This window comes from Erpetoichthys calabaricus, chromosome 3, assembly GCF_900747795.2.
Source record: "Erpetoichthys calabaricus chromosome 3, fErpCal1.3, whole genome shotgun sequence".
Taxonomy (NCBI): domain Eukaryota; kingdom Metazoa; phylum Chordata; class Cladistia; order Polypteriformes; family Polypteridae; genus Erpetoichthys; species Erpetoichthys calabaricus.
Genome location: NC_041396.2, coordinates 156,467,064 through 156,494,942, shown reverse-complemented (window position 1 = coordinate 156,494,942; position 27,879 = coordinate 156,467,064). Strand labels below are relative to the sequence as shown.

Genomic DNA, 27,879 nt, shown 5'->3' with positions numbered 1-27,879 from the left:
AACTTTAAAATAACAACATCCTTGGACTTGTACTCTACACATCATGGTACAGTTAGGTCCATAATTATTTGGACAGAGACAACTTTTTTCTAATTTTGGTTCTGTATATTACCACAATGAATTTCAAATGAAACAACTCAGATGCAGTTGAAGTGCAGACTTTCAGCTTTAATTCAGTGGGGTGAACAAAACGATTGCATAAAAAATGTGAGGCAACTAAAGCATGTTTTTAACACAATCCCTTCATTTCAGGGGCTCAAAAGTAATTGGACAAATTAAATAACTGGAAATAAAATGTTCAATTCTAATACTTGGTTGAAAACCCTTTGCTGGCAATGACAGCCTGAAATCTTGAACTCATGGACATCACCAGATGCTGGGTTTCCTCCTTTTTAATGCTCTGCCAGGCCTTTACTGCAGCAGCTTTCAGTTGCTGTTTGTTTGTGGGCCTTTCTGTCTGAAGTTTAGTCTTCAACAAGTGAAATGCATGCTCAATTAGGTTAAGATCAGGTGACTGACTTGGCCATTCAAGAATTTTCCACTTCTTTGCTTTAATAAACTTCTGGGTTGCTTTGGCTGTATGTTTTGGGTCATTGTCCATCTGTATCATGAAACGCCGCCCAATCAATTTGACTGCATTTAGCTGAATTTGAGCAGACAGTATGTCTCTGAACACCTCAGAATTCATTCGGCTGCTTCTGAGCTGTGTCACATCATCAATAAACACTAGTCTCCCAGTGCCACTGGCAGTCATGCACGCCCAAGCCATCACACTGCCTCCAGATTTACAGATGATGTGGTATGCTTTGGATAATGAGCTGTTCCACGCCTTCTCCATACTTTTTTCTTGCCATCATTCTGGTAGAGGTTGATCTTGGTTTCATCTGTCCAAAGAATGTTTTTCCAGAACTGTGCTGGCTTTTTTAGATGTTCTTTAGCAAAGTCCAATCTAGCCTTTCTATTCTTGAGGCTTATGAGTGGCTTGCACCTTGCAGTGCACCCTCTGTATTTACTTTCATGCAGTCTTCTCTTTATGGTAGACTTGGATATCGATACGCCTACCCCCTGGAGAGTGTTGTTCACTTGGTTGGCTGTTGTGGGGTTTCTCTTCACCATGGAAATGATTCTACCATCATCCACCACTGTTGTCTTCCGTGGACGTCCAGGTCTTTTTGCGTTGCTGAGTTCACCAGTGCTTGCTTTCTTTCTCAGGATGTACCAAACTGTAGATTTTGCTACTTGTAATATTGTAGCAATTTCTCAGATGGGTTTTTTCTGTTTTTGCAGCTTAAGGATGGCTTCATTCACCTGCATGGAGAGCTCCTTCGACCGCATGTTGTCTGTTCACAGCAAAATCTTCCACATGCAAGCACCACACCTCAAATCAACTCCAGGCCTTTTATCTGCTTAATTGATAATGACATAACGACGGACTTGCCCACACCTGCCCATGAAATAGCCTTTGAGTCAATTGTCCAAATACTTTTGAGCCCCTGAAATGAAGGGATTGTGTTAAAAAAAATGCTTTAGTTGCCTCACATTTTTATGCAATTGTTTTGTTCACCCCACTGAATTAAAGCTTAAAGTCTGCACTTCAACTGCATCTGAGTTGTTTCATTTAAGATTCATTGTGGTAATGTACAGAACCAAAATTTCAAAAAAGTTGTCTCTGTCCAAATATTTATGGACCTAACTGTATGTAACCTAACATTCTGTTAGCCTTCTTAATGGCTTCTGAACACTGTATGGAAGTTGAAAGTGCTGAGTCCACTGCGACTTTTAAATCTTTCTTATAAGGTGTACTTTTGATTTTCCATTAAAACCTAATATTTTTACTACCTATGTGTAATATGTTACATTTACTCAGGGCCGTCTAAACAGCATCAACACTACTCAGTAAGTCACAACCTACATCGATTAGCATGAGGCCCCTATGCTCGTGGAGCCCCCGGGCAACTGCCCAGCATGCCCATTAGTTAAGGCGGCCCTGCATTTACTTATGTTAAATTAATGTAAAATCTGCCACAAATATACCAAAGCCTGTATGCTGTTCAAGTCCCTCTGTAATGATTCAACGGATTCTAAATTATCTGTCAATCCACCTATCTTGGTATTATCTGCAAACTTAACCAGCTTGTTACTTATATTCACATCCAAATTGTTTACATTTATTAAAAATACCAGTGGCCTTAGCACTGACCACTGTGGAACAACACACTTAATTTTGCATCCATCTACAAACAACACCCTGAAATCCCACTATTTTTTTTAATAATGCCCAACCACTCATGTGGCACCTTATCAAATGCATTCTGAAAATCAAGAAAAATAATATCATATGCTCCACTTTGATCATACCCTTTTGTTGCTTCCTCTTCTGAACCCACCCTGACTGTTCAATAAAACACCTGTTCTTGCAATGTGTTGCTCAATCCTATCCTTAATAATTCCTTTAATTTATTAAATTAATTTACCTGTGATGTACGTTACACTTACTGGCCTATAGTAGCTTGGATGTGCCCGGTCACCTGATTCCATACAACAGGATATTTGCCATTTTCCAGTCCTCTGGAATTTCCCCAGTGCACAGTGACTTCCATAAAATATGCTTTAGGGGTTTATATATGTACCCGCTAAAGTTCTTAAGAAGTTGAGGGTAAATATTATTTGGTCCTGGTGATTTGTTTAATTTCAGCCAATTTAATCTAAGCAGCACTTCTATCTCTACAATTTCCAAATCCTTTTCCAAAACAGGTAAAGGAAAAAATGTAAAGAAAAATTGCTTATTTGAAAAAAATGTGACATTTGTCAAACAATACAAAATGTGTGCACAATAATAATTTAAAAGTGCTACTGCTCTAAATCAACCAGAAACACCAGATTTCAAAGAAGAGAATTTGTTATTTGGTATAGTAGTCGAGATTTTCTATGGCAGTTCCCTCGTTAAGAGAATCTGTTACTAACTCAGAGAATAACAACATTAATTGACAGGGAATGCATTAGTGTATGAATAATTTATTAGCTGTTTCAATACAATTTTATACAGCTCTGATTAGAACATGCTCTTGTGAAAACAAACCTCCAAAAAAATCGCATGGCTGGTCTTGGGTCTTCATATCTCTTAAAACTTGGTGCCCACTTCCCTGGCTGACAGCTGCTTAAAAACAAAATCTTCTGTGGCCTCAATCGTTTTAATGTTCATTAAAAATTTAACTGCATCTGTTTTGTAATACACAGCTTCAAACAACAAGATCCCTCAGTTCTGTCATGTACAACTTACCACTAGAGATTATTTTAATGAGATGCAGTAACCTTGAAATAAAGAACTTGGTGAGATAAATCAATTGTAATGTTGAACATACACATACATTCTACTCTAAAATAAAAGGCTAATGAGGCTAGGAAAAAATGTCAATGTCCTGCTCGTTTACTGTAAAAGCAAGGGTGCAATGTAAAACTAGGATGCTTATTTTAGTGCTAGAATATGTGTAATTAATCAAAGAGAACTAATGTTTGACAAAATGATGTAAAATTAATTGCAATTTAGTGTCTTGGTTAAAGTGGAAAAAAATAAACAAATTCATTGTTTTCATACCACCTAGAATGCTTCTCCAATGGGATTTAAATAAGTTTATTTTATTTTCCCAGGTGGCATCCACTAAAGAAACATTATTTTCCACCAAGCAAATGAGTGGTCTCAGAAACACTGGGACTTTATCTTCTCCTCTCTCCCTCAATTTATGACATTTTTCTCTTTCTTTTCCAAAAGCTCTCTTTATGTTCAGCCACAAAAGTCTCCTTAAGATCCATTCCTTTAATTTCAATATGGCAACAAGACCTTTCTTCCAATTAGGGTTGTGTGGTATACTATTATTGAAAAAGTACCAAAAAATCCATTTTTACAATGGTGAGGTACCAGCATCTCCTTAATTTCAGTACCAGAAATAAATGTTAATTTTCAGGTTTTTCAGTAGTTTTTTAGTGTGATCAGAATTCCAAGGGGACTCCAACCAAACTGTTCTTTTCAATGAAATACACATTACATCTAGCCCGAATCACCAAGAGGAAACACCCCTGCCTCTAAATGCATATATTTATTAATGTGCTGGAAACTCCTATGCGGCACTCACCATGCACAACCCCCTTCATCCATCAAAAAAAATGATTTGTCGACTAATGATAGCATCAAGAAAGTGGATGGGATTATTGTGTGATCACCCAACGATCTACCAGATAATCCATGCCTCGATGGCTAACCAAAGATTGAGGAAGGGAAGACCGGTATACGATCATTGAAGAACAGAAAGGCGCATGGAATGGACCAAGTCACCGCTAAAGCAATCAAGGCTGGAGGGGATATCCTACTGCATTGACTACACACACTTCTGGCATTGAGTTAGCAGTTGGAAAGTGTACCAATTACATGGAAAAAAAAGCCATTATTGCGCCAATTCTGAAGTAAGGTGATAATTGTGAATGCAAGAACTATCGTGGCATTAGCCTCCTTTCCATCATTCGATCATCCAATCCAGATTGCAGAAAAATTGCAAACAAACCAGCCAAGAAGAACAAACAGGATTCAGTCCAAATTGAGGCTGATGAGATCAAATCTTTGCTATTCACCAACTGATGGAAGAAACTGATGGTGTGGCTGTCGACCAGTCATCGTCTTCATTGACTTCAAGTCTGCATTTGACTGTGTTCACTGGCCAGCCCTTTGGAAAGCACTGGAGGTTGAGTGTATCCCTAATAAGATCATCCGACTCCTTCAAAGTTCATATCATGGCTCAACCAGCTCTGTGTGGATTCGAAATGAGCTATCTGAGGAATTCTCCATACAAACTGGATTCCGCCAAGGGGATGTTGTGTCTCCCTTGCTTTTCAACACACTGATAAACGCCATTATGAGAAAAGCATTCAAGGGCAGGCATGGGGTGCAGTACGACCAGTACAACTTAGCGATTGATTTGATGTTTACAGACAACAGGGCCATATTCACCCAGGCCAAGGCCACAGATATTCTCCATGACATCTCCCATACTGCCCTTGTCGTAAGATCTAAAGATCAATGCATATAATACCAAACCTTGTCAATGTATGGATTGCAGGCCAATGTTCACCTCGATGGGGTCCAAATTGAACAAGTGCAAAAATTCAAGTATTTGGGGTCACTGATCCAAGAGAAGAAAGTGCTATCCTCCATGAAAGTCCACAGCCATCAGCCAGGTAACAACGGCGTTCACCTCACTCAAGTGGTGTTCATGGAGGAAGCCCAACATCTCCGTCAAGACTAGAATCTGCCTCTTCGGAACACTAATCCTGCCAATTCTACTCTATGGATCCGAAACGTGGACCCTGCTCAGACAAGACCTGAACAAGCTTGAAGTCTTTCAAATGCAATGCCTGTGGAAGAGCCTGGGTGTCTGCTTTCGTGACCATCTACGAAGTGAAATCATACAGACAAGCTGCAACCACCAAGCAGCAGTTGAAGAGGCAATACAACTGAAAAGGCTGAGATGGTTCGGCCAAGTCTGCAAAATGAACACCTGCCAGATACCATACAAGCTACATTGGTGGAAACGCCCTGAGTATTGGAAAGTTCAAAGAACGGCACCTAAAAAGACATGGTCCAAACAAACTGAGGAGGATCTGAGAAACAAGCGACTCAGCCACAACGATGCCAAAGCCATAGAAATGGACTGAATAGCAGGGATAGCAGCACCGCAGTGTATGGACTCTGGAAGAAACCCTTGTCCTATCATCAGCTAAGTATCAGAGAGAGAGAGAAGGCAAAAAAATAAATAAAATTGAAGCCTGAACATACAACTGACAAAAAACACGAAAAGTAATGCTTGAGAGAATGATGTAAACAAATGAAAACCATTAATAATAATAATAATAATAATAATAAATTCATCCATCCATTTTCTAAACCAGCTTTGTTCTGAGCAGGGTTGAAGGGAAGCTGGAACCTCTCCCAGAAATCACGGATTGCAAAGCAAGTGGACATAAATAGTCAACATTCACATTATTCAACTTATTACCTGTTTGAATTAAAAAAAAATCGAGTTTCATAAAAAATTCTGTTTCACATTGATCATCAGCAGAAGTCACAATCAATCATTAAGATAAGCTGGAATTAATCTACAACAGGTATGTTTTACTCTTGGCCAACTGTATATAACATATTTAAAAGTAAGGAACTCTAATGAACTAATAATTTAGCCCCTGGTAGAAAAGTATGAATATTGCATACAAAAAATACTAAGTTACATAGTACTTCTGTTACATCTTATGAACTGACAGCACTATAACTGAGGCCCACTATCATCAGAAATTCCCTGGGCAAATCTGGGTCACACAGCCAGTACAGTATACAGTAAATGCAGTTTTCACTGAGATAAACCAAATAAAAACTGCACAGGTTTAAAAATCAGTCACTGTCTATGAGGAGTAGGCATGTACTCAGGTACTTTCATCTCTTCCCACCTTCCAAACAATATGCCTACTTGATCAATTAGCAACCCTACAGTGGGCTGGTTCAAGTAATTGCCAATGTATGTATGAGTGAATCCTGAACGTAACTAGTGTCTGGGTCAAATTTGACAACTTTCTTATTCTTGTGTGTCTGAGATAGCCTCTGAATTAACATAAAACTTTAAATGAAAAAAACGTTTTAGGAAATACATGGATGAAGGGATAACTATTCAACACTACAGAACACCTGAGGAATAAAATCCTTTTACTAAAGTATGTTGAAGTATGGCTGTTATTAAAATGTTCCTATTATTAAGTAGCCCCCTACAGGAAAAAAATAGCTCTGACAACATCCATCAGCATTCTCAAAGACCAGTCGCACTGATCAGACAAATTCAAATCTATACTGGCACATCAAATAGCCAAAATGCCAACAGTATATTATTTAACAGACTGTCTGAGAGAGATAGTGGGACCGGCTATTGTTAAAATTCAAAGCACTGACATATCATTACAATTAATTAATTTATATTCTGTTGTACAAAATCAACTGGGTCTAACAATATGCCTTATGGACCAGTTTTACAGCCTGCATCTAACATTTAGATGTAATTTATTTTATTTTTTTAATGTAAAATTCTGTCATTCCTTACTGTATCCCTATGTTCCATTAAAATGATTTTGAAGCACATTACTTTTGCTTTCATGTCCCAACATGTTACAGTTTAATTACTCCAAATGGTAGCAAAAAATAAGTATGGGAAGAGGGATGATGAGCCATTCTCTATGCTTCACCTGAAAAGGTTTGAACAAAAACTGTTAATTAATTCATTTCCTAAAATATGCCTGTAAATTTCACTGACTTTAATCATAAGCACTAAAAATTCAGTCAAAGACTTCCTTAAGTTGATATTTCTAGCATTTTTGCATAATATCTCTTGTTATGAAAAATAACATTTTATCTTTAGTTAAAACAATAATTCTATTATGGAGTGCTACATTAAATTAGCACCATACTGCCTGAGATGCCATTTACACTGTGTTCAACATACATGAAAACAGCCATTATATAGGAATAGTTGTTTGTTTTTCTCAATAATCTTTCAGCTTTTTTCATTTCTGTGCAGGCTTAATTAAATGCAGATCTTACAATGGTAGAGTAGAAGAAAACCTTGGTATCTTGCATGTTTATACTTTTTGAGGTGAGAATAAATGTGGCTTACTGAACCTAGACATGGTAATATAAAAGGCTGTGCCACCATAAACAGCTTCTACCCTAACATGTTTCCTGAGAAGTGTGCCTTCTGTGTGGAGTCTCCCAATGTTCACTAGGGTATTAGCTGATAAAAGTGTGTTTGTACATGGATTATTTTTTTGATAGACTAATATTTCATCAAGTGTAGACGTATACCTGCTGACAAATGAGCCTGCAATGGAACAAAAAAAATATTAAGAAAGTGGATTGAAGGGAATGTACATTGTGAGGCTCAGTGTTATTCAGCAAGTGACTTCTGTCCTAACCCTGCCTGAGTCATCAGATGCAGACTTGACAAAGAAGCTGTCATGGCAATGATTTTTGACTTACAATTAAATCCCCAAACTGACAAAAAGTCCATCATTAAAGTGATCATATATGTACAATTTTGTAAACTTACCCGTTTTATTTTGTAGCCTACTTGTACTAGAAAAGTTTGCTTTCATAAATGAAAGAAATCTTTAAGCAATCTTTTTGAATGACAAAAATGCAGACATTCATTGTCACATGGAAACAAGCTGTGAGAGTGGAAGGATATATTTTTAGTTCTGATCTAAAGACAAAACATTTGATGTTCTTATTAACTATTAACTATTTTTAAGAAAAATATACAACAATTATATAATTTACAAAAAATATGACTTAAACTCAACAATAACAAAAGGAACATAAAATACAACAAAACCAGAAGAACACAAGCAAATGTCATTTAGTGAGAAGAAAAAGTGATACAGGCACATTATAAGCAATACTGCCCATAGGCAAGAAAGCAGTGGAGTGGGTCAGCAGCTTTAAACTTCTTAAAATCACCATCTCTGACCACCCAAAACTGGGTACAACACACTTCAGGTGAGTCAACAAAGTTTGCCAACACCTTTACATCCTCAGACATCTGAAGAAAAAACAGTTCTCTCCATTAAATTCACCATCTTCTATGGTTGCACAGTGGAATCCATTCTTATTGACTGCATTAGATCTTGGTATGGCAGCAGTTTGGCACAGGACTGCACCATAAACAAAAGTGGCATGGAATATTACTTGCATACAGGACATATATGACACAGGTAACAGACAATGCCATCAAATTAAAAAAAACAACACTGAAGACCTTAGCCATCATGCCTAATTCTGGCCAATAAGCACTTAATTCACTAGATTCAGGATCTGCAAGTCATAAAGCTACTCAACAGCTGCTTGAGCTGAGACATGCATGACCATACCTGATGTATATCTCCATTGTTTGGTGTTGTATTCCATGAATGGTGTTGTAGTCATTGTGCATTGTTTATATTATACTATAATTACTAGTCTGTGTGAGCCATACAAGTACGAATTTCACAGTACTATTGTGTGTACACAAGACAATCAATTTGAACTTAAACTTGGAAACAAGCCCTTAAGTGTAATAGTCACATTCAAACCAGGGAGTAATGAGTCACAAAAAGGCATGGCTGCTGGGGAAAAAAAGGAGGAATATCTAATTTTAAATAAATGTGGGTAGGTAAAAATATGGTAATTACTCTACTAGCAACATGATACTTATACCAATGCCAAAGTCTACTTACCAACACAGTTATCACACAGGCTGCAATGAGAGGCACGAGGTGGTCTGAAAATCTTGCATGTGAAACAGTATTTCAGTTTTACTGTCTGTCCATTGATCAGCACTTCTTTTGTCCTGGGAGGTGGACGGTATCCTCCTGAACTACTGCCATTTGCTAAATCTTTAAAGAGAAACAAATATACAGAAAATGAAATTACAGAACCACCAGACAAGTTACAATACCAATGCTTTGTTTTCAGCATAAGGAATGATACAAGAAGTAAGCACTTGCATTATTTTCTCACATACAATTATTTATTGGCAAATTTAGATATTTGTGCAAGTGCTTGTAGCAGTTAGGAAGTACACTTAAAAAAGTTTTAGGGAACATTTCCATTTCTGTGTGGACAGTCCATTAAAAACTGAGCATATCAAAGAAACTACATACTGAATACTGTGGAAGAAGACAGAACACAAAATGGAGACTGCATAGGAAAAAAGTTTCATATAAATATCTGAAAATGCTGTTTTAAAAAACAATATGTTGGTAACCTATTAAAGCAAATGCTTAGCAGGTGTGAAACTACATGTAGACTTAAAGCGATAACTTATACCGGAATGAAGGATTGGTCTACAACAAAATATTTGTATTTACTCCCAAAATATGTTCAAATAATTTTGTAATCTCTATAACAAAGATGACTATAAACATTGTAATTCCATAGTCCTGCAATCCTGTAACAGAGTAAGGGTTTTCAGAAATTGAATGAATGATGTTCTGTATTTCATGGTATATTCTGTTTCTTTACCCAAAGCACTTTTAGGCTGCAGGTATCTTTGACTTCACTTCTAAAAATGTTACTGAGCAGTTTATTATAGATTATTTTACAAAAGGCAAGCAAATGTGATTTCCAGTGCATTAGAATACATCTTTTTGTTATTGTCATGTACTGTATGTATATCTAAATATATACAGTATAATGCAATGCAAATGACCAATTCACTCACTCATCAACAAAATACTATTTCCCATTTAGGTTAAAAGCTGAAATTTGTCAGGATGATGCATCAAGGTCGGTAGGTATACACTAAGAGAGGACATTTCAATAGGTCAATATTTAAGTTTAAAAAAAGCCTACAATATAAAAACTAAATACCCCAAAATCTCAAAAAATACCTTGACAGATTTGATTGAAATTGGGTGACACTATAGAAAAAAGAAACATCTGCGACAATTGTTTATTTTATTTATTGATATTTTCCATTCATAATGCTTAATTAAGTGGGGCATTCTAACGCACTGGGACATTCCCGATTTATGCAAATGAAGAGAAGAGAAGTGAAAGGAGGAAGGTTTGGTGAAACTCAAAAAAGACATATATAGAAAGTGCTTGCCAGGCGTTGTGGCTATATATTACCTCTCCCCTCTTCATCTTATCTGCAACCTTGCGCAAATGTCATCAGCCAGTGCACTGCTCCATGTGATTTCATCAGTGCTCACAAAGTTTACATAAGAGCATTACGATCTTTTTGCCTGAAGAAGGGCCCTGAGTTGCCTCAAAAGCTTGTATATTGTAATCTTTTTAGTTAGCCAATAAAAGGTGTCATTTTGCTTGACTTCTCGCTGCTTTGGGATAACAATTTCACTGTCTTACTGGATTATAGTGTTTATCTTAAAGCCTTAGAGCAGTGTTTTTCAACCTTTGTGGCCTTGGCATACAGATTTATCATGCAAGATTAGAAGGGGGGCTCCCCTTGGTGAAATAATAGCAGAGAGCAGTTAAAAACAAGGAATAATATTGTGCCACATTATTGATCGCTTCAGTGGACCAGGGGTGTATAACTTGTGACAATAATTCTGACATAAACTACACATTTTTTTCGTTTTCAGTGCATAGCCTTGTTTTTTAAAAAACCCAACACAGCTGTCCACCTGCATAATGTAATTAAGTTCGCAATACCAATCAAAAAAAAAAAAAAGAGGAAATAAAAAAGTAAAAGAAAAAAACACTTCAGATTAACCAATGCAGCCAAGCCATGATTGAACAGAATAAAGTATGATTTTTTTTTATAGCTGATGTAGATACTGTTTTTCAGAATGTGATAAAAACGAACAGGATGGTGCTTTTGAATGAGTGAAGAGTCAAGATTTTAAGGCAGTTTTTAACTTAGAATGAATCAGCTTTAAATCACCTTTGTAACATTACCTAATACTACTTTAATACTAAGTCTTGTTGCAATCTCTTTCACACCAGCACCACTAACAACTATATGTAGCATGTTCAATAGTAAGAAGCTCAACTGAACTAGTAATATTAGCCAATGGTAAAAAATAAATTATTTTATACAGAAAAGTACTTAGTCAGTTACATAAAACTTCTGATATATCCAATTAACCAATGGCACTGCAACTGAGGCACATTGACTTAGAAAATTTTCTGGACAAAGATAACACGGTTCATTTAAAAAAAAAAAAAAACACACACACATATTCTGGAACACAAGATTAGCTTCAAACTTTTCCTTCATTATTTTAGGAAGCTAGTTATGATACATTGGCTCCAGCAGACCCCCGTGACCCTGTGTTCGGATTCAGTGGGTTAGAAACTGGATGGATGGATAGTTATGATACTTTTGGATATTTCCAAAGCATACACGAGCATCAAATTTCTGTTTTACGTGTTGACACTTTTAGCAACTGGATACGGGAAAATAAATCTTGGACGAGGCTAGTGCATATCCTGGTAGTCACTGGCACAAGACAGGATCCAAGCCTTGATCAAGCGCCAGTTAATCGTTTGGCACACTCGTCTACACGTTCATGCTTACTCATACTGGGTCAACTAATTCAACAAGCACATCTCCAGTATATGGGAAGGAAACCAGATTTTTAAAATACTTGTGCTAATAATATTTGCAATAATCATATTTCTGAATACTCGCCTAAGAAGTGAATCAGCTGTTGTAAGTCATAAATTTTTGAATTCTTGGTTTGTATTTTTTGCTCTTTTAAGCACCATTTGCAATTCAGTGATTCCTGTATTCTTGCTAGACCTTTGCCACAAGCACATCAAGTGTTTTATCACTGATACGCAAATCACTGCTGAATTAAGCTTTTACAGCTCACATTAACTTTAAAAAAATTAAACACCTCAGAGTGTTATGACTGAAATGGCACTTGCTGAGGCAGCTGAGCTAATAGATATAGCCCTAAAGAATGTGAAATGAAGAAAAGAGCTATGTAATGCTTTTCAGAGTTAGTTTTGCAACATTAGAAAAATTAGGTGAATCTCAATGATTCCCAAAAACTAACCATATATAAACATATAAAAAATCCTGTTATAATTTTAATTGAATTGTTGAGATGTGCTGTTCTGTGCAATGGCAAGACACCTGGGTAATCATCACATGTAAGAGAATATTTGGTTTTGTTGCAAAATCATAGCTTTTTTGGACAGACTACAGGCAATTATTGGAGTAAAAATGGTAAATATTTATGTTTTGAATGTACATTTTGCAAAGCTGTATTACATCTATATTTTGTAAATATATTATGTGCTCTGAAGCTCTTCAGTTGGCAGTGCACAATAAAAAAATCAACTAAACTTTATTATAATAAATATATTATTACAGAGCTGGCTGCCACCTCTGTAGCCCTCCTTTACTAGCTACCTGCTCATGAGGTAATCTCAGATACTGTCTAGAGAAGGTAATGCTTTTGCTAATTTACGGTAATGTAGGGGCTAATTTCTTTGCAAGTATCAAAACATTGTAAAATTTTTGGCTCACATTCAATCATCCTCTCGTGTTTCTTTTAAACTTTGTATCATTCAACAAACTGAAAAAGTAAAGATGTTTAATAGCATACTAGAGTTCTTTTAGCTTTTTTAATTGTATTGCGTGCCATCTATAATTTGATGTATTGGAGTAGCATTACGTAATTGTTCTTTTTCTCCCATTCTGTTTTATGTCCTCTTTTACCCTTTAAAAGAATGGAAAACCACTAGAGGGAATCTTTAACAACCAGACATAGTAGAAGGAGGAATCAGCACAATCATCATTGCGCTGACTGCTGGACAGGGGTAAACGCTTTTGTCTCATTCCATAAAAGGAATTCACTTATCTATGTTCCCAAGGGAAATGCTACTAATATACAATTTTTTAAGCCTCCTGATAACCAACCAAGAAGAAATGATAGTCTATGGTGATTTGGTGGACATAACATATTTTTAAGAGACAATATGGGTTACCAAAGTCTTTACTAATGAAATCATTCTGATATTTTCTTATAAGAGATATTTTATTATGATGTCTGCATTCACATGTTTAAACTGATTGTGTTATACAACTGACATATGCAATGCGAACTGTTTTCACTTATATAAAAAATGACATTTACAGTATGTATTTATTAGTATATATACTGTATATATTAATTATTTTGCAAGTATAGTAATTGAACTGCTAATATAATAATTATAAATTATAAATATTATAAATATAATAATCGAACTGCTGAACGGCGTTAGAAAAAAGATGGACCGATTGTCTCTAAACAGATTTTTAGGGCTTCTCTTTTCAATTTCCAGGCTGAAGTTAAGATAACAAAACAAAACTTCTTTGCCGATTTAGTATCCCGTCACTCAAAGAATCCTAGGGTCTTATTTAATTAAATTAATGTGGCCATTCACCCCCACTCTGCGATGGGATCAAATAGCATTGTTCATTCATGTGACCAGTTTCTATCATTCTTTGTCAGTAAAATCAATACTATCCGCCGTGGCATTATTCAAACGGGCTATGAACTTTCTACTGTTAATTATGACATTGTCTTAGAATCCTTTGATCAAGTCTCACTTTCACAGCTAAAAAGAACTATTGACACCTTTAAACCAGCCCCCAGTCCTCTGGATATTGTACCACCACGTCTCCTACTGGAAGCCTTTAATGTGTTGGGCCCACCCTTACTAGCCATCATCAATAATTCTATTAGTTCGGGGGTTGTGCCCTCATTTTTTAAACATGCTGCAGTCCATCCCCGTCTAAAAAAGGCAGAATTAGATCCTGGAGTTTTAGCCAATTTTCGTCTAATTTCCCCAACTGCCATTTCTGGCTAAAATTCTAGAAAGAATTATTTACAATCAATTGGTTGATCACCTTAACTCCAATAATTTATTTGAGATCTACCAATCTGGCTTTAGGCATTATCATAGTGTTGAAACGGCACTCCTGAAAATGTTCAACGACATCTCTCTTATTACTGACTCAGGTGATGCGGCAGTCCTTCTCCTCCTTGACCTGTCTGCTGCCTTTGACACCATTGACCATGAGATACTGCAGTTGCAGCTTGAACAGCTTGTTGGGCTTAAAGGGGCTGCTCTTAACTGGTTCAGGTCATATTTAACTGGTAGACACTTTTCAGTGACTTTTAATTCCTCTTCTTCATCTACTGCTCCTCTTAAATATGGTGTTCCTCAGGGATCTATTTTGGGTCCTATTTTATTCTCCAACTACTTTCACCATATTGGAGCTATTTTTAGGAAATTTAACATTTCTTTTCACTGCTAGGCTGATGATACTCGGGTTTATATTCCTGTCTGCAACTCTACAACAAATCAACTCCACAACTGTCAGTCTGAACTAAGATCCTGGATGGCTAATAATTTTCTTGATTTAAATCAAAATAAAACGGAGGTGCTTACAGTGGGTCCATCAGCTAAAGCCCAAATTGGTCTTGGACTTCTCGGCTCTTTCTCTGTCTTTTCCAAACCTCAAGTCCGCAATCTTGGTGTTACCTTTGATAGTAACCTCTCATTTGAGAAACAAGTAAATTCTGTAGTCAAGAGTTGCTTTTTCCAACTTCGTCTATTAGGTAAGATAAAACCTTTTTTTATCTTCTAGGGATCTTGAGATAGCTACTCATGCGTTTATTTTTTCTCGCCTCGATTACTGCAACTAGCTGTATTCTGGGATTAACAAATCCCTGATACACAGGTTACAGTTTCGTCCAAAATGCTGCTGCTCGCTTTCTGGTTGGGGCAAGAAAGCATGACTCTGTTTCTCCTATTTTAGCTTCTTTACACTGGCTGCCTGTCTTTTTCGAATTGATTTTAAAATCTTGCTGCTAGTTTTTAAATCTTTACATGGGCTTGCTCCTGCCTATTTATCTGAACTGTGTGTTTTACATCAGCCATCTAGAGTGCTTAGATCTTCTGGTCAGCTGTCTCTGGTTGTCCCTAGTACCAAGTGTAAAACCAAGGGGGACAGGTCTTTTGCAGCTGTTGCACCTCACCTGTGGAACTCTTTACCTCATCATATAAAGGAGTCGTCTAGATAGATAGATAGATAGATTTATATGATGAGGTAAAGAGTTCCACAGGTGAGGTGCAACAGCTGCAAAAGACCTGTCCCCCTTGGTTTTACACTTGGTACTAGGGACAACCAGAGACAGCTGACCAGAAGATACAATTGAACTGTTCAAAACAAGACTAAAGACTCATTTCTATTCACTTGCATTCCGTGACCTTCAGTAATACTGATGGTTTCCTCTTTGTGATTATATAACATTATTTCTATTTTTTATGTATATAACATTACTTCTATTTATTATGTATTTTATTTTATGTTCATATATTTTATTTCTATTTATGTTTTATGTTAATTGTTTTGTTTTTCTTTTATTCTATTACTGTAAAGCACTTTGGCCACAGCATTACTATGTTGTTTTAAATGTGCTATATAAATAAATTGACATTGACATTATAAATACTGTATACTGTATAGTTAAGGGCCATGTTATTAGATACACCTAAAGGTTAATGCAAGTATCCTACTCCACAAAACAACCAAGAATGTGAACTGATTTGGGATTTGGTTGTTGTTTGACCAATTAGAATGGACAACAGGTGTGACCTAAGCAACCATGATATAATTGCTGGTGTCAGATGTGATGGCTCTAATCTCTCAGAAACAGATGCCTTCTGAGACTTTCACACACTTCAGTCCCTAAAGCTTACAGAGGACTCGATTTTTTCTGAAGGTATTTGATTAATGCCCTTATTCAGATTGACTTAGAAAATCACAGTCGAGTACAACTATTTACATAAAGTTATTTATATAGAAAAACCCCAGGCAAGATTAATTATCTTACTCATTGTTACAAAATGACTTAAAGGTGTGACTCAAACTGGTCAACTTGTATGTTGATGTACATTGTCATTGTCAACTATTATAAAACCATGAGTTTGGATTTCCTTGGGTGTCCCTACCAGGGGCATAAAGCCCTGGACAACAGAGCTCCTAGGATCATTGGGACACGCAAACCCATCCACCACGATAAGGTGGCGGTTCAAGGAGGGGTTGAACTGCTCTTTGTCTCATCCCTCACCTAGGACCACTGGGAGCACCTTGGGAGTTTGCTCAACCAGTCTACATGTGTTTTGTGGACTTGGAAAAGGCGTTCGACCATGTCCCTCGGGGATTCCTGTGGGGGATACTCTGAGAGTATGGGGTACCGGACCCCCTGATAAGGGCTGTTCGGTCCCTGTACGATCGGTGTCAGAGCTTGGTCCGCATTGCCGGCAGTAAGTCGAACCCATTTCCAGTGAGAGTTGGACTCTGCCAGGGCTGCCCTTTGTCACCGATTCTGTTCATAACTTTTATGGACAGAATTTCTAGGTGCAGCCAGGGCGTTGTGGGGGTCCGGTTTGGTGGACTCAGGATTGGGTCACTGCTTTTTGCAGATGATGTTGTCCTGTTTGCTTCAACAGGCCATGATCTTTAGCTCTCTCTGGATCAGTTCGCAGCTGAGTGTGAAGCGGCTGGGATGGGAATCAGCACCTCCTAATCCGAGACCATGATCCTCAGCCGGAAAAGGGTGGATTGCCCTCTCAGGGTTAGGAGCGAGATCCTGCCGCAAGTGGAGGAGTTCAAGTATCTCGGGATCTTGTTCACGAGAGATGGAAGAATGGAGCATGAGATCAACAGGCGGATCGGTGCGGCTTCCGCAGTGATGCGGGATCTGCATTGGTCTGTCGTGGTGAAAAAGGAGCTGAGCTAAAAGGCAAAGCTCTCAATTTACCAGCTGATCTATGTTCCTACCTTCACCTATGGTCATGAGCTATGGGTAGTGACTGAAAGAACGAGATCACGAATACAAGCAGCTGAAATGTGTTTCCTCCGCAGGGTGTCTGGACTTTCCCTTAAAGATGGGGTGAGAAGCTCAGTCATCCGGGAGGGGCTCAGAGTAGACCCGCTGCTCCACCGCATCGAGAGGAGTCAGATGAGGTGGCTCGGGTATCTGATCAGGATGCCTCCTGGACGCCTCCCTGGTGAGGTGTTCTAGGCACGTCTAACCGGGAGGAGGCTCCGGGGAAGACCCAGGACACGCTGGAGGGACTATGTCTCTCGGCTGGCCTGGGAACTCCTTGGGATTCCTCCGGAAGAGCTAGAAGAAGAGGGCGGGGAGAGGAAAGTCTGGGTATCTCTGCTCAAGCTGCTGCCCCCGCGACCCGATCTCAGATAAGCGGAAGAGGATGGATGGATGGAGTTTGGATTTCATGAGCAATCATTTGCATTTCTCCATCACTGTTTGACTGAGTAAGTCTGCCTTTCTTCCCTATGCAGCAGATTATTGTCCTTTTGGTAAAAACTGTAATACATACCAAAGCAATTGTAGATAACTACATCCACTTATTTTCAGACCCTACTTTATTGGGTAACATTGCAGCATCTGACATCCCGGGATGAAACAACCCTGGATGGGACTCCAATTGATCACAGGGCAAACACACATCCACTTCCCAGTTCAGAGATGCTCATTGACCAAACATGCCCATCTCTGAGATGTGAATTCATTTCCTAAGTCCATATAGACATGTATTCCTGGGTATTAAATGTTAGTTATTTCCAATTCAAGCAATTCATGAAAAAAACATAATTAGAGGTATGTATTCAGTGTTGAACAATTCATTTACACATTTCTGACCTCCTCAGTGAATTTTATTTGTCTGGAAGCTATTTTCATTAGGTATCAACTATAAGGAGCATAATTAAATCAATTCTTAATTTTATAATATTGTAACAAAAACACATATTTCTGATTATCATGATTTCCAAATGTCGCAATATATGGGTATAGTCTTTTCATAATTGTACAGAGCCTAAAGCTTGACCATACATATAAAGCTATATGATATGTGAAACTACAGAGAAAGCCAACAAAGCCAGCAAACAAAACTTAAAGCAGTGGCCTTAAGAATCTGCTTCAAAGTCATTCACACAGCTTCTCCTCCAGGTTGTTTGGGGAAGATTAATATCTCCTATCACTGAGTAAAAACAGGCTATGAAATCTGCAGGGAGATGCAAATCAGGCTGTGTCTTTTGGATTCCTTCTTTGCTCAAACTTGGAAAGCTTATTGTAAGCTTTTATTTCACCTCTAGTGATAAATGGTTCACTGCTGAGCTACTTCCAGCTTCTGTACCACAGATACAAGAACAGGAGAAATAAACAGATCAACAGCAGAGGCAGAATTATAGGTTCATTTGAGCCTCCACATTTCTACAGTACTAAATTTTGATTATTACGTAAATACATTATTAGAATTTTACTAATTGGTCCTTACAAAATGCTAGATTGTGAACTGATTATGAAATTCTGACAAAGGAATATTCATTACAGTATTAAAAGAAACTGTAATCCTTTAAAGATTTTCAGGACATTCATGAAGCCCAGCTTTAGACTTGGCCTCCTGTATGTTATAGTGTCTTTTTAACTGAGATTACTAATTTTTGCAAATTATGTATCCAACCAATTTGTATACTCCTTTATTACCATTTGACTACGGTGATCCAATTATGTATTCTGTAGCCTCTGGAAGTCATAAGTCTATCCATCAGATGAATCATTAGACACATCATTGGACTATACTGAACACCAGGCAATAAACTGTGGCCCTCTACCATGCAGGACAATTTCATTTGCTCAGTTGTCTGTGTGCTTCAAACAAATAGCTCTCTTTTCTGTTTTAATTAGCATTCACAGAAAAAGAAACATCAGCTTCACCTCGTACTACTACACACCATGCACGGCCTTAGCTTTCCTTTGGTTCCTTGCCACAGACTGATACAACACTTCTGCTTATATGAGACTTCATAAATTCCATTTATATCTCTCAAATCTGAAGTCATTTTTTTCCAAGCCCCTTTATTTTTGATGGTATATTTTATTTATCATGTCAGATACTTTTTTTATCCTGTGAAATAAGTAAACGAAAAATGGTACATCCTCCATTAAAATATTAGACAGATTACAGAGAGATGACATACTTCCTTTCATTTACCAAATTATGGACAAAGATTATTAAACGGTCCTTATGGATGACACTGCAGTTGTGACCCACTGGGCTGGATACTTTGAGCAGTTGTTCAAAGCTGATCCTCCGGCCTGGACATTGGATATCTCTGGGTCCACGGTCCTTGAGGCTGATCCTCCAATTATCTGTGAACCACCCAATCTCAGTGAGATTGCACAGGTGGTGAACCAGCTGAGGGGAGGAAAGGATGCAGGGATCTGTGGTATCCGGGATGAACTTCTCCAGGCTAGTGGTAAGGCTGTCCTCCTGGCATTGCAAGCAATCTTTGCTTCCATTTGGGAGACTGGCATCATCCCAACTGACTGGAAAACGGGACTTGTCATCCCTATCTGGAAAGGGTAGGGTGATCGCCTGGATTGCAACTACAGGGGGATAACACTGCTCTCAGTGCCGGGTAAGGTCTTTGCTAGGGTCATCCTCAATGGGATTCGTGATTACTTGATCACCTACCAGCGACCGGAATGGTCTGGTTTTATGCCAAAGAAGTCTACCATCGACCGCATCCTGGCACTGAGGGTTCTCAAGGAGCATAAACACGAATATCGGCAGAGTTTCTTTGCAGCCTCTGTCTATTTTCGTAAAGCGTTCAACTCAGTTGATCGAGCTGTCCTGTGGGACATCCTGAGGGTTCGCAGGATCCCCTCGAGGTTGCTGGATATCATGGCCGGTCTGTACACTGGTACTGTGTGTGCTGTGCAGAGTGGAGGCAGAACCTCTGTGTTTTTCCCTGTTGATTCTGGGGTTCGTCAGGGGTGTGTTCTGGCTCCTACTCTGTTTATTGCTTGTATGGACTGGGTGTTGGGCAAGGTCATGGGGTCCAGCGGCTGTGAGGCATCTGTTGGTGAAGAAAGATTCACGGATCTTGACTTTGCTGACGATGCTGTGATCTTCGCAGAGTCAATGGAGGCTCTGATCGGGGCGCTCGAGAGACTGAGCGAGGAGTCTGAGTGTCTGGGTTTGCGAGTGTCCTGGATAAAAACCAAGATACAGGCCTTTAATGACCTCTTGGGCACAGCCATTAGCAGTGTGTCTGTTTGCGGAGAGAGTGTCGACCTTGTCAAGAGATTTACTTACCTTGGCAGTGACATTCATGTCTCTGGTGACTCTTCCTATGAAGTCAGTAGACGGATTGGGAGAGCATGGGGGGTCATGAGGTCTCTGGAAAGGGGTGTGTGGTGCTCCCGATATCTATGCAAAAGGACGAAGGTCCAAGTCTTTAGAGTCCTGGTGCTTCCTGTCTTGCTATATGGTTGTGAGACATGGACGCTATCCAGTGACCTGAGACAAAGACTAGACTCCTTTGGTACTGTGTCTATCTGGAAAATTCTTGGGTACCGCTGGTTTGACTTTGTGTCGAATGAGCAGTTGATCATGAAGTCCCAAATGAGGCACATTACCTGCATTGTGAGGGAGCGTCAGTTACGGCACTATGACCATGAGGCACGTTTCCTTGAGGGTGTTCCAACTCGTAAGATCCTCATTGTTGGGGACCCGAATGGCTGGACCAGGCCAAGGGGTCGCTCACGTAACACCTGGCTGCGGCAGATAGAGGGTCATTTCCGGAGGGTGGGACTGGACCGCATGTCTGCCTGGGGGGTTGCCAACCAGGATCCCGAGTTATTTCGTCGTGTAGTGGGTGCGGCAACGCACTGTACCAGTGCATGCTCCCCGACTTGACTTGACTTGGACAAAGATTGCACTTAAATCCTTTGTTGGGGAGCACAAAGCATTACTATAATATCATTTATTAAAAGGCAATCAACAAAGTGACTCTGATTCGTACTGCAGTCTTGTGGGTGCAGGGATCTGCATTCTCCTCCTGTCTTGGGGTCTCATTTATAATCCTTTGTGTGGATTCCAGCATGAAAGTGCGTACATCAAAAAACAGGAAAATGCATACGCCAAGAAAAAAAAATCAGATTTCTAAAACCTGGTGCACAAAAATTTGTATGCAATTTAGCCTTTATAAATAACAAATATCTTGTAAATATATGTATGTGAACGCTTCTCATACCCCACCCCTTCCCCAACCTGAAACAACCATATATAGTCTATGCTAATAAATCTTGTACACATGAATGTTGTAGAATTTAGTTGACTGGTAGAGCAGCCAGCCATCTTCAGCATGCAGGCACCGCCACCTGAATCTGAAGAGTCCTATGGTGCTCTCCACAACTGAGTTCAGCAAGAACATGTGCTAGCTCTCACTATTGCAATATGAGTGCAGTCAGTTGCCCCGACTACATTGGGAAAACAGGTCATTAATGAAAGTTGCCTTTTTGTGTTGGCTTGTTATATCCACACCAAACAGGAATTGAAATTAGCACCTCATAAGACAGTTTATGGCTTCCAACAGAGTGGAGATGATGGATGTGAAGCTTGGCTGTGATATTCCTGATGTTTCGGCCACTTCCCTCTGGTAGATGCCTGTTACTAGAAAGCAAACCATTGCTAAAACCTGGATATGAACAGGTATAAACCGATTTTGGGCAGTCTGTGCTGGGCCCAAAGGAACACATTATTCTAAGAGAATGGTTCCTGGAAGCCTAAATCGGCTCAAAAGTCAGCCATTGTCATGGGCAAAAATCCTGCCAGTCACTAAAAGCTTGTTTCCTTCATACATGGCCATTTGCAAAGCTCAAATAGTGCCAAACAAGACATGTTGTGTCAAACTATTAGAATATGAATAGGCTGTAGGGCAAGATATTTTTAGCTTTCTGTACACAGTGAATCAAACCCGTGTTTTTTACTAAATGTAATTATTGACAACAACGAATTGCAATAGTATCTAATCCCAAGACGTGACAACAGGTAGGTAGCCTATATAAACTGATAAAAAAAAAGTTCTTCAGTGCAAATAAACAGCACTGGCCCTCTTAAAACTAAAAAAAGAGTCTGTATTTCAAATTCATCACTTTTGAGGTTTAATATGTTTGTCATGTCAACACATATTCTAATAATGGCTTGATAATATGAATAGTTAGATTGTGCCTGTGTAGTTCTTATTTCAGGTACTTTGGTACCTCCCACATTCCAAAGATGTCAACATTTGGTTAATTTGTATCTTTAAATTTACAGAGTGTAGATGTACACAAAAAAATGAAATTTCTTTTGCCTTTACTCGAATTATGCATAAAATGGAAATTTGTTTGTAATGTAAGAAACAGTTTTGTAATATCCACAGCAACTTGAGGAGAAGTAAGAGAAACAGTAAATTAAATTGTCTCAAATGTCTGCAGTAGGTGCATATTTTATTTTTGCATTAGGGCTGAAAATTGTGGAATTAAGCATTTTTCCAATGCAGGAACTTTGTTTTCAAGAACCAATTAGTTCCTGTATGATGTTGACCTTGGGCAATTTGTGTCCCGATTCATTTTTATGTGTTGCTTTCCCACAAAATATCCAAAACTGTAAACTTTATGCAAAATGTGACATGCAAAGTGAGGCACATTCAGGATTTCACAGGGGATGATCGCAGCTTCACAGGGGGGAAAATTGCTTTGATGTGGTGCATGGTGTAGTGCACCAGGGAGGTGGCTATAAAGGATGATGCGGTACGAAGTATGATGCCATCGGCAATGAGAAGGAACAATCATCACTTTACAAGGGAGAATTTTGCTTTGATACGGTTCATAGTGCTACACTTTAGGGAGGCCACTAATATGAGTGATAAGGAATGCAGCACAACATCTTCACCGATAAATGACTAAAGTTCAAACTACTTTGTAAGGTTTGTAAGATGGTGCCAGTGCTTGTGGTCAACCAGTCAGCACAATTCATTGCCCTAGCCCTACGTAGTTCCTGGTTGAAACAAAAGTACCCTGAAGTAGGAGCTAAATAAAGTACCAGGAACTACAAATGGCCTAAGTTCCTGTGGTGTGTATGCTGCAAGAGTTTGTAAAACATCCTTGGATCCTGAAAAAAGTGCCAGCGGTGCAAAAGTACCTACTATCATCTGAAAAAAATGAACCAATGTGAATTCATTACACAGGAGCTAAAAAAAATTGAAAAATGCAATAACAGCTGAAAATAGTGAACCAATGATCCATGACACAGCTGGAGATATAAAACACAAACCGCAGTCTGAAACCAAGTCTTTGACATACAGTACATGGGAAGTGTTTCTGGAATCACAAAAGGTATAAGAAGGTTAACAAATGAGAAAGACAATTCAGTCAATCATGCTCATTTGGACAGCTGATTGCAAAATTGTCTATATATCTTATCCAGAAATTTTTAAAAAGTAATTAAGTAGTTTATTTAAGAAGAAGTGCTTCCTGCATTCTATCCTGAATGTACAACTCCTTAATATGCATCAGAGTCTCCTATTTAATTCAAAACAGTCCTGGTGGATCAACTTCATCTTTTGAGATGTTTAAGCGAAAAGTTGAGACAGCATACAGATATTTTTTTTTATATAAATCATTAAACTACTGCTAATGGATAATCATGAGTAAGTACATGTTAATGTTTGCAGATAGTATACCTAAGGGCTGTTACATTCATATCTAGCAGGCTCTTTGCTACTCTGGATACCACTACAGTAATCCATCCTCCATCGCGGGGGTTGCGTTCCAGAGCCACCCGCGAAATAAGAAAATCCGCAAAGTAGAAACCATATGTTTATATGGTTATTTTTATATTGTCATGCTTGGGTCACAGATTTGCGCAGAAACACAGGAGGTTGTAGAGAGACAGGAACGTTATTCAAACACTGCAAACAAACATTTGTCTCTTTTTCAAAAGTTTAAACTGTGCTCCATGACAAGACAGAGATGACAGTTCTGTCTCACAATTAAAAGAATGCAAACATATCTTCCTCTTCAAAGGAGTGCGTGTCAGGAGCACAGAATGTCACATAGATAGAGAAAACAATCTCTAGCGAACAAATCAATAGGGCTGTTTGGCTTTTAAGTATGCGAAGCACCGCGGCACAAAGCTGTTAAAGGCGGCAGCTCACACCCCCTCCATCAGGAGCAGGGAGAGAGAGAGAGAGAGAGATAGAGAGAGACAGAGTTTGTTTTTCAGTCCAAAATCAATACGTGCCCTTCGAGCTCTTAAGTATGCAAAGCACGGTGCAGCATGTCATTTCAGGAAGTAGCTGCACAAAAGATAGCAACGTGAAGATAATCTTTCAGCATTTTTAGACGAGCGTCCGTATAGTCTAGGTGTGCGAACAGCCCCCCTGCTCAATCCCCATACGTCAGGATCAGAGAAAGTCAGCGCAAGAGAGAGAGAAAAGTAAGCAATCTAGCTTCTCAGCCATCTGCCAATAGCGTCCCTTGTATGAAATCAACTGGGCAAACCAACTGAGGAAGCATGTACCAGAAATTAAAAGACCCATTGTCCTCAGAAATCCACGAACCAGCAAAAAATCCGCGATATATATTTAAATATGCTTACATATAAAATCCGCGATGGAGTGAAGCCGCGAAAGGCGAAGCGCAATATAGTGAGGGATCACTGTATATGACAAAGAAGGATTTCTCATCGAGATATTTCCAGGACAAGATCTGTCTCCATCAGGACCAGATTGGGACAAGCAGTTTAAAAAAAATATCATTTTCTGTGTGTGAGTGGGTTCATATTCTACATGATTTGAGCAAATTCTAAGTGGATCGTCTTTTCTATGTGGGTTTTCCTTTGGATACTCTTCTTTTCTTTTCACATCCCCTAAGAAGTGTAAGTTAGTAAAAATTGAAATTCTAAACTGACTCTAATGTAAGTAAGTGAATGTGCATGTTCATGTGCATACAGGCTGTAGAAAACTAGGGCCCCATTCAAGCCTGTCTCATGCTATATGCCCAGTGCTGCTAAAAAAGGCTTCAGTACCACAGGAGTCCAAAATTAGATCATACAGATTTAAACATGTTGTGTTATGTATGTAATTCATGCATAAGTAAGTAACAGCATACTACTTCTGTTCATCTGGTACCCAGTCAACAAGTTATAAATGTTAAATACCAAGTTATTAATTGCAGAAAACACTTTGCACAAAAGTAAACCTACAGTAGATTACTTAAAATAGATTAGGTGATGGCAAAACTATGACAACTAATGATAACACTGGTATAAGCAGAGAACAGTTTAAATCCAAATGACAATTATCCAGCTACTGCCAGACCCGCTTATTCCAATATTGGGTTGTGGTGGGATCTGTAGCCTAAACTGGCAACACAATATGAGAGGCAGAAACTAACCTTAAAAGGTGGTATATTCTAGTCCATTAAGGAAGTCTAGGCTTTGTAAATATTTACTCAAACTGAGCATTTTTCTAGTTGGTCTATGTAATTGCATATTTTATTTGAGTCTGAACAGTATATTGAAAACTAACATACGAATATGGACTTGTTTATGTCTGAAATATTTTATAAACTAGTGGCAACAAGTTATTCAATCCTGACTAAGATCCAAACTGTTGGCTGATCTAGAAAAATGAGCTGGCTCATAAATGTGCATGGAATAAAAGCCATAGAGCAGGGGAAAAAAAGATGCTTTACTGACAGCAAATGTAAATGTACCATAAAAAGCTTCCAAAGAGATTAACTGCTTAATTTCTGCTTCCGTATAGTATTTACTTTAGGTAAGTGATTTTCCAAAAATGTGTTGACTAAAATTTAATCTTACTTTAAATACACAGAAAAAGTGTGAAACAGGCATAAAACAAACAAAAAAAAAACTGACTATGTTCTGTTGATAAATCTTAATATTACCAATGTGCAATTTGTCATGGACTGGGAGTCCCAGGCATTAAAGAGGTCCAAAAGCACTTCCAAAACTACTTGTAATACCACCAAACTCAGACTAGAATAAGAGCAGAATCTTAATAAAAAAAGATTAATTTCACAAAATGCTCTGTAACGAAAGGCCTCCAGAGAGCACAAAAGGAAAAAAACAAACAAAAAAAAAACCTGCCTGAAACACAAATAATATGAGAGAACAAAGTTCCAATACGGACTCCAAAGATGTAACCAAAAGGAGCAGAGCAGAATGTTGATTAATCTGAAAATCACAAAAGTGCAGCAAAACACAAGTAAACTTACCACTCCCAGGCATGTTTGAAAAAAACCGCCAGGAACTGTGGGAGATGCCCCAGATTTATACGTTGGAGGGCAGTTCTGGCAGTGATTGACAGGTGGCCTTGCCTCTTGGGGGACCACCCACAAAGCACATGAGACATTACATGGGCAACAAAAAATAATGCACATAAACAACATAAATTAAGGAATAAAAATGAACACACCCCTGGCTGAGTCATGTTACCATTACTTTGGTCAGCTGTTGTCTTACTATTATAATAATCTGCCATTAGAGGTGGGAAAGTCATACATGCAGTTGTTTAACTCACTTTGCAGCAAAAAAGGCAATTTATGAGTGATTGACAGATTGCAGATTGGAAGAAATAGGCAACAAGTCTTGCAATACTTTGGACAAGTAAGGTAGCAGTGAATTACAAAGAAACAGATGGGTAAGAGAGGTAAGCCACCTATTGCCTGTTAAATTGACCTGTACATTGTGTAGCTAAAACGGAGAAGAAAGGAGTGCAAGTATAATACATAGAAGTCAGTGAAATCAGGAAGAAGAAGACACACAATCTCCATAGAGTATATATAATCCATCCATTTTCCAACCTGCTGAATCCGAACACAGGGTCACGGGGGTCTGCTGGAGCCAATCCTAGCCAACACAGGGCACAAGGCAGGAACCAATCCTGGGCAGGGTGCCAACCCACCGCAGGGGTATATATAATATAAACAGAATAACCTATCTATATAGAAGGGCAAATCAAAAGTAAAGGCAATTTGAAAATTATGCGGCAACCACAATGGATTGAAGCTGACGCAATACAACACGTCTGTCATGGCTAATAGGTAAATCAAACACGCTCAGAACAGTGCTCTGCAGTCTAGCTAAAGCTAATGTCAAATAAGCATTCCTATTTCATTAACACTTCTGTTTCATTAATGGTGATATTTGGTGACATTAAAATGCACAAGGATAAATTAGTTGTAATAGCCTATAAAACAGTGGAAAAATCCCAAGTCCCCGTCTATACCTCAATGGATAAGTGACAGTCTATTTTATCTCCACTCAGAAAAAATCAATTTATCTCTTATAACATTCAGTATGCCCAAATCTTTTTAAAAACATAGCAAGAACTCAGTAATATTAATATTATACTCTTATGCTAATAATTTGTTTTATTATATAGAAAAAAAAAACTGTTTTAC

At 38.4% G+C, this 27,879-nt stretch overlaps 1 protein-coding gene across 4 annotated transcripts in view; it reads right to left on the bottom strand.

The window, feature by feature from the left end:
* zdhhc14 (zinc finger DHHC-type palmitoyltransferase 14) overlaps positions 1-27,879 on the bottom strand; it is a 279,616-nt gene that overhangs the window by 47,445 nt on the left and 204,292 nt on the right. For all 4 annotated transcript variants that reach the window (XM_028797435.2, XM_028797436.2, XM_028797433.2 and 1 more), the window contains exon 3: positions 9,298-9,456. In XM_028797435.2, the coding sequence (XP_028653268.1) occupies positions 9,298-9,456 (159 nt within the window). The remainder of the gene's footprint in view (positions 1-9,297; positions 9,457-27,879) is intronic.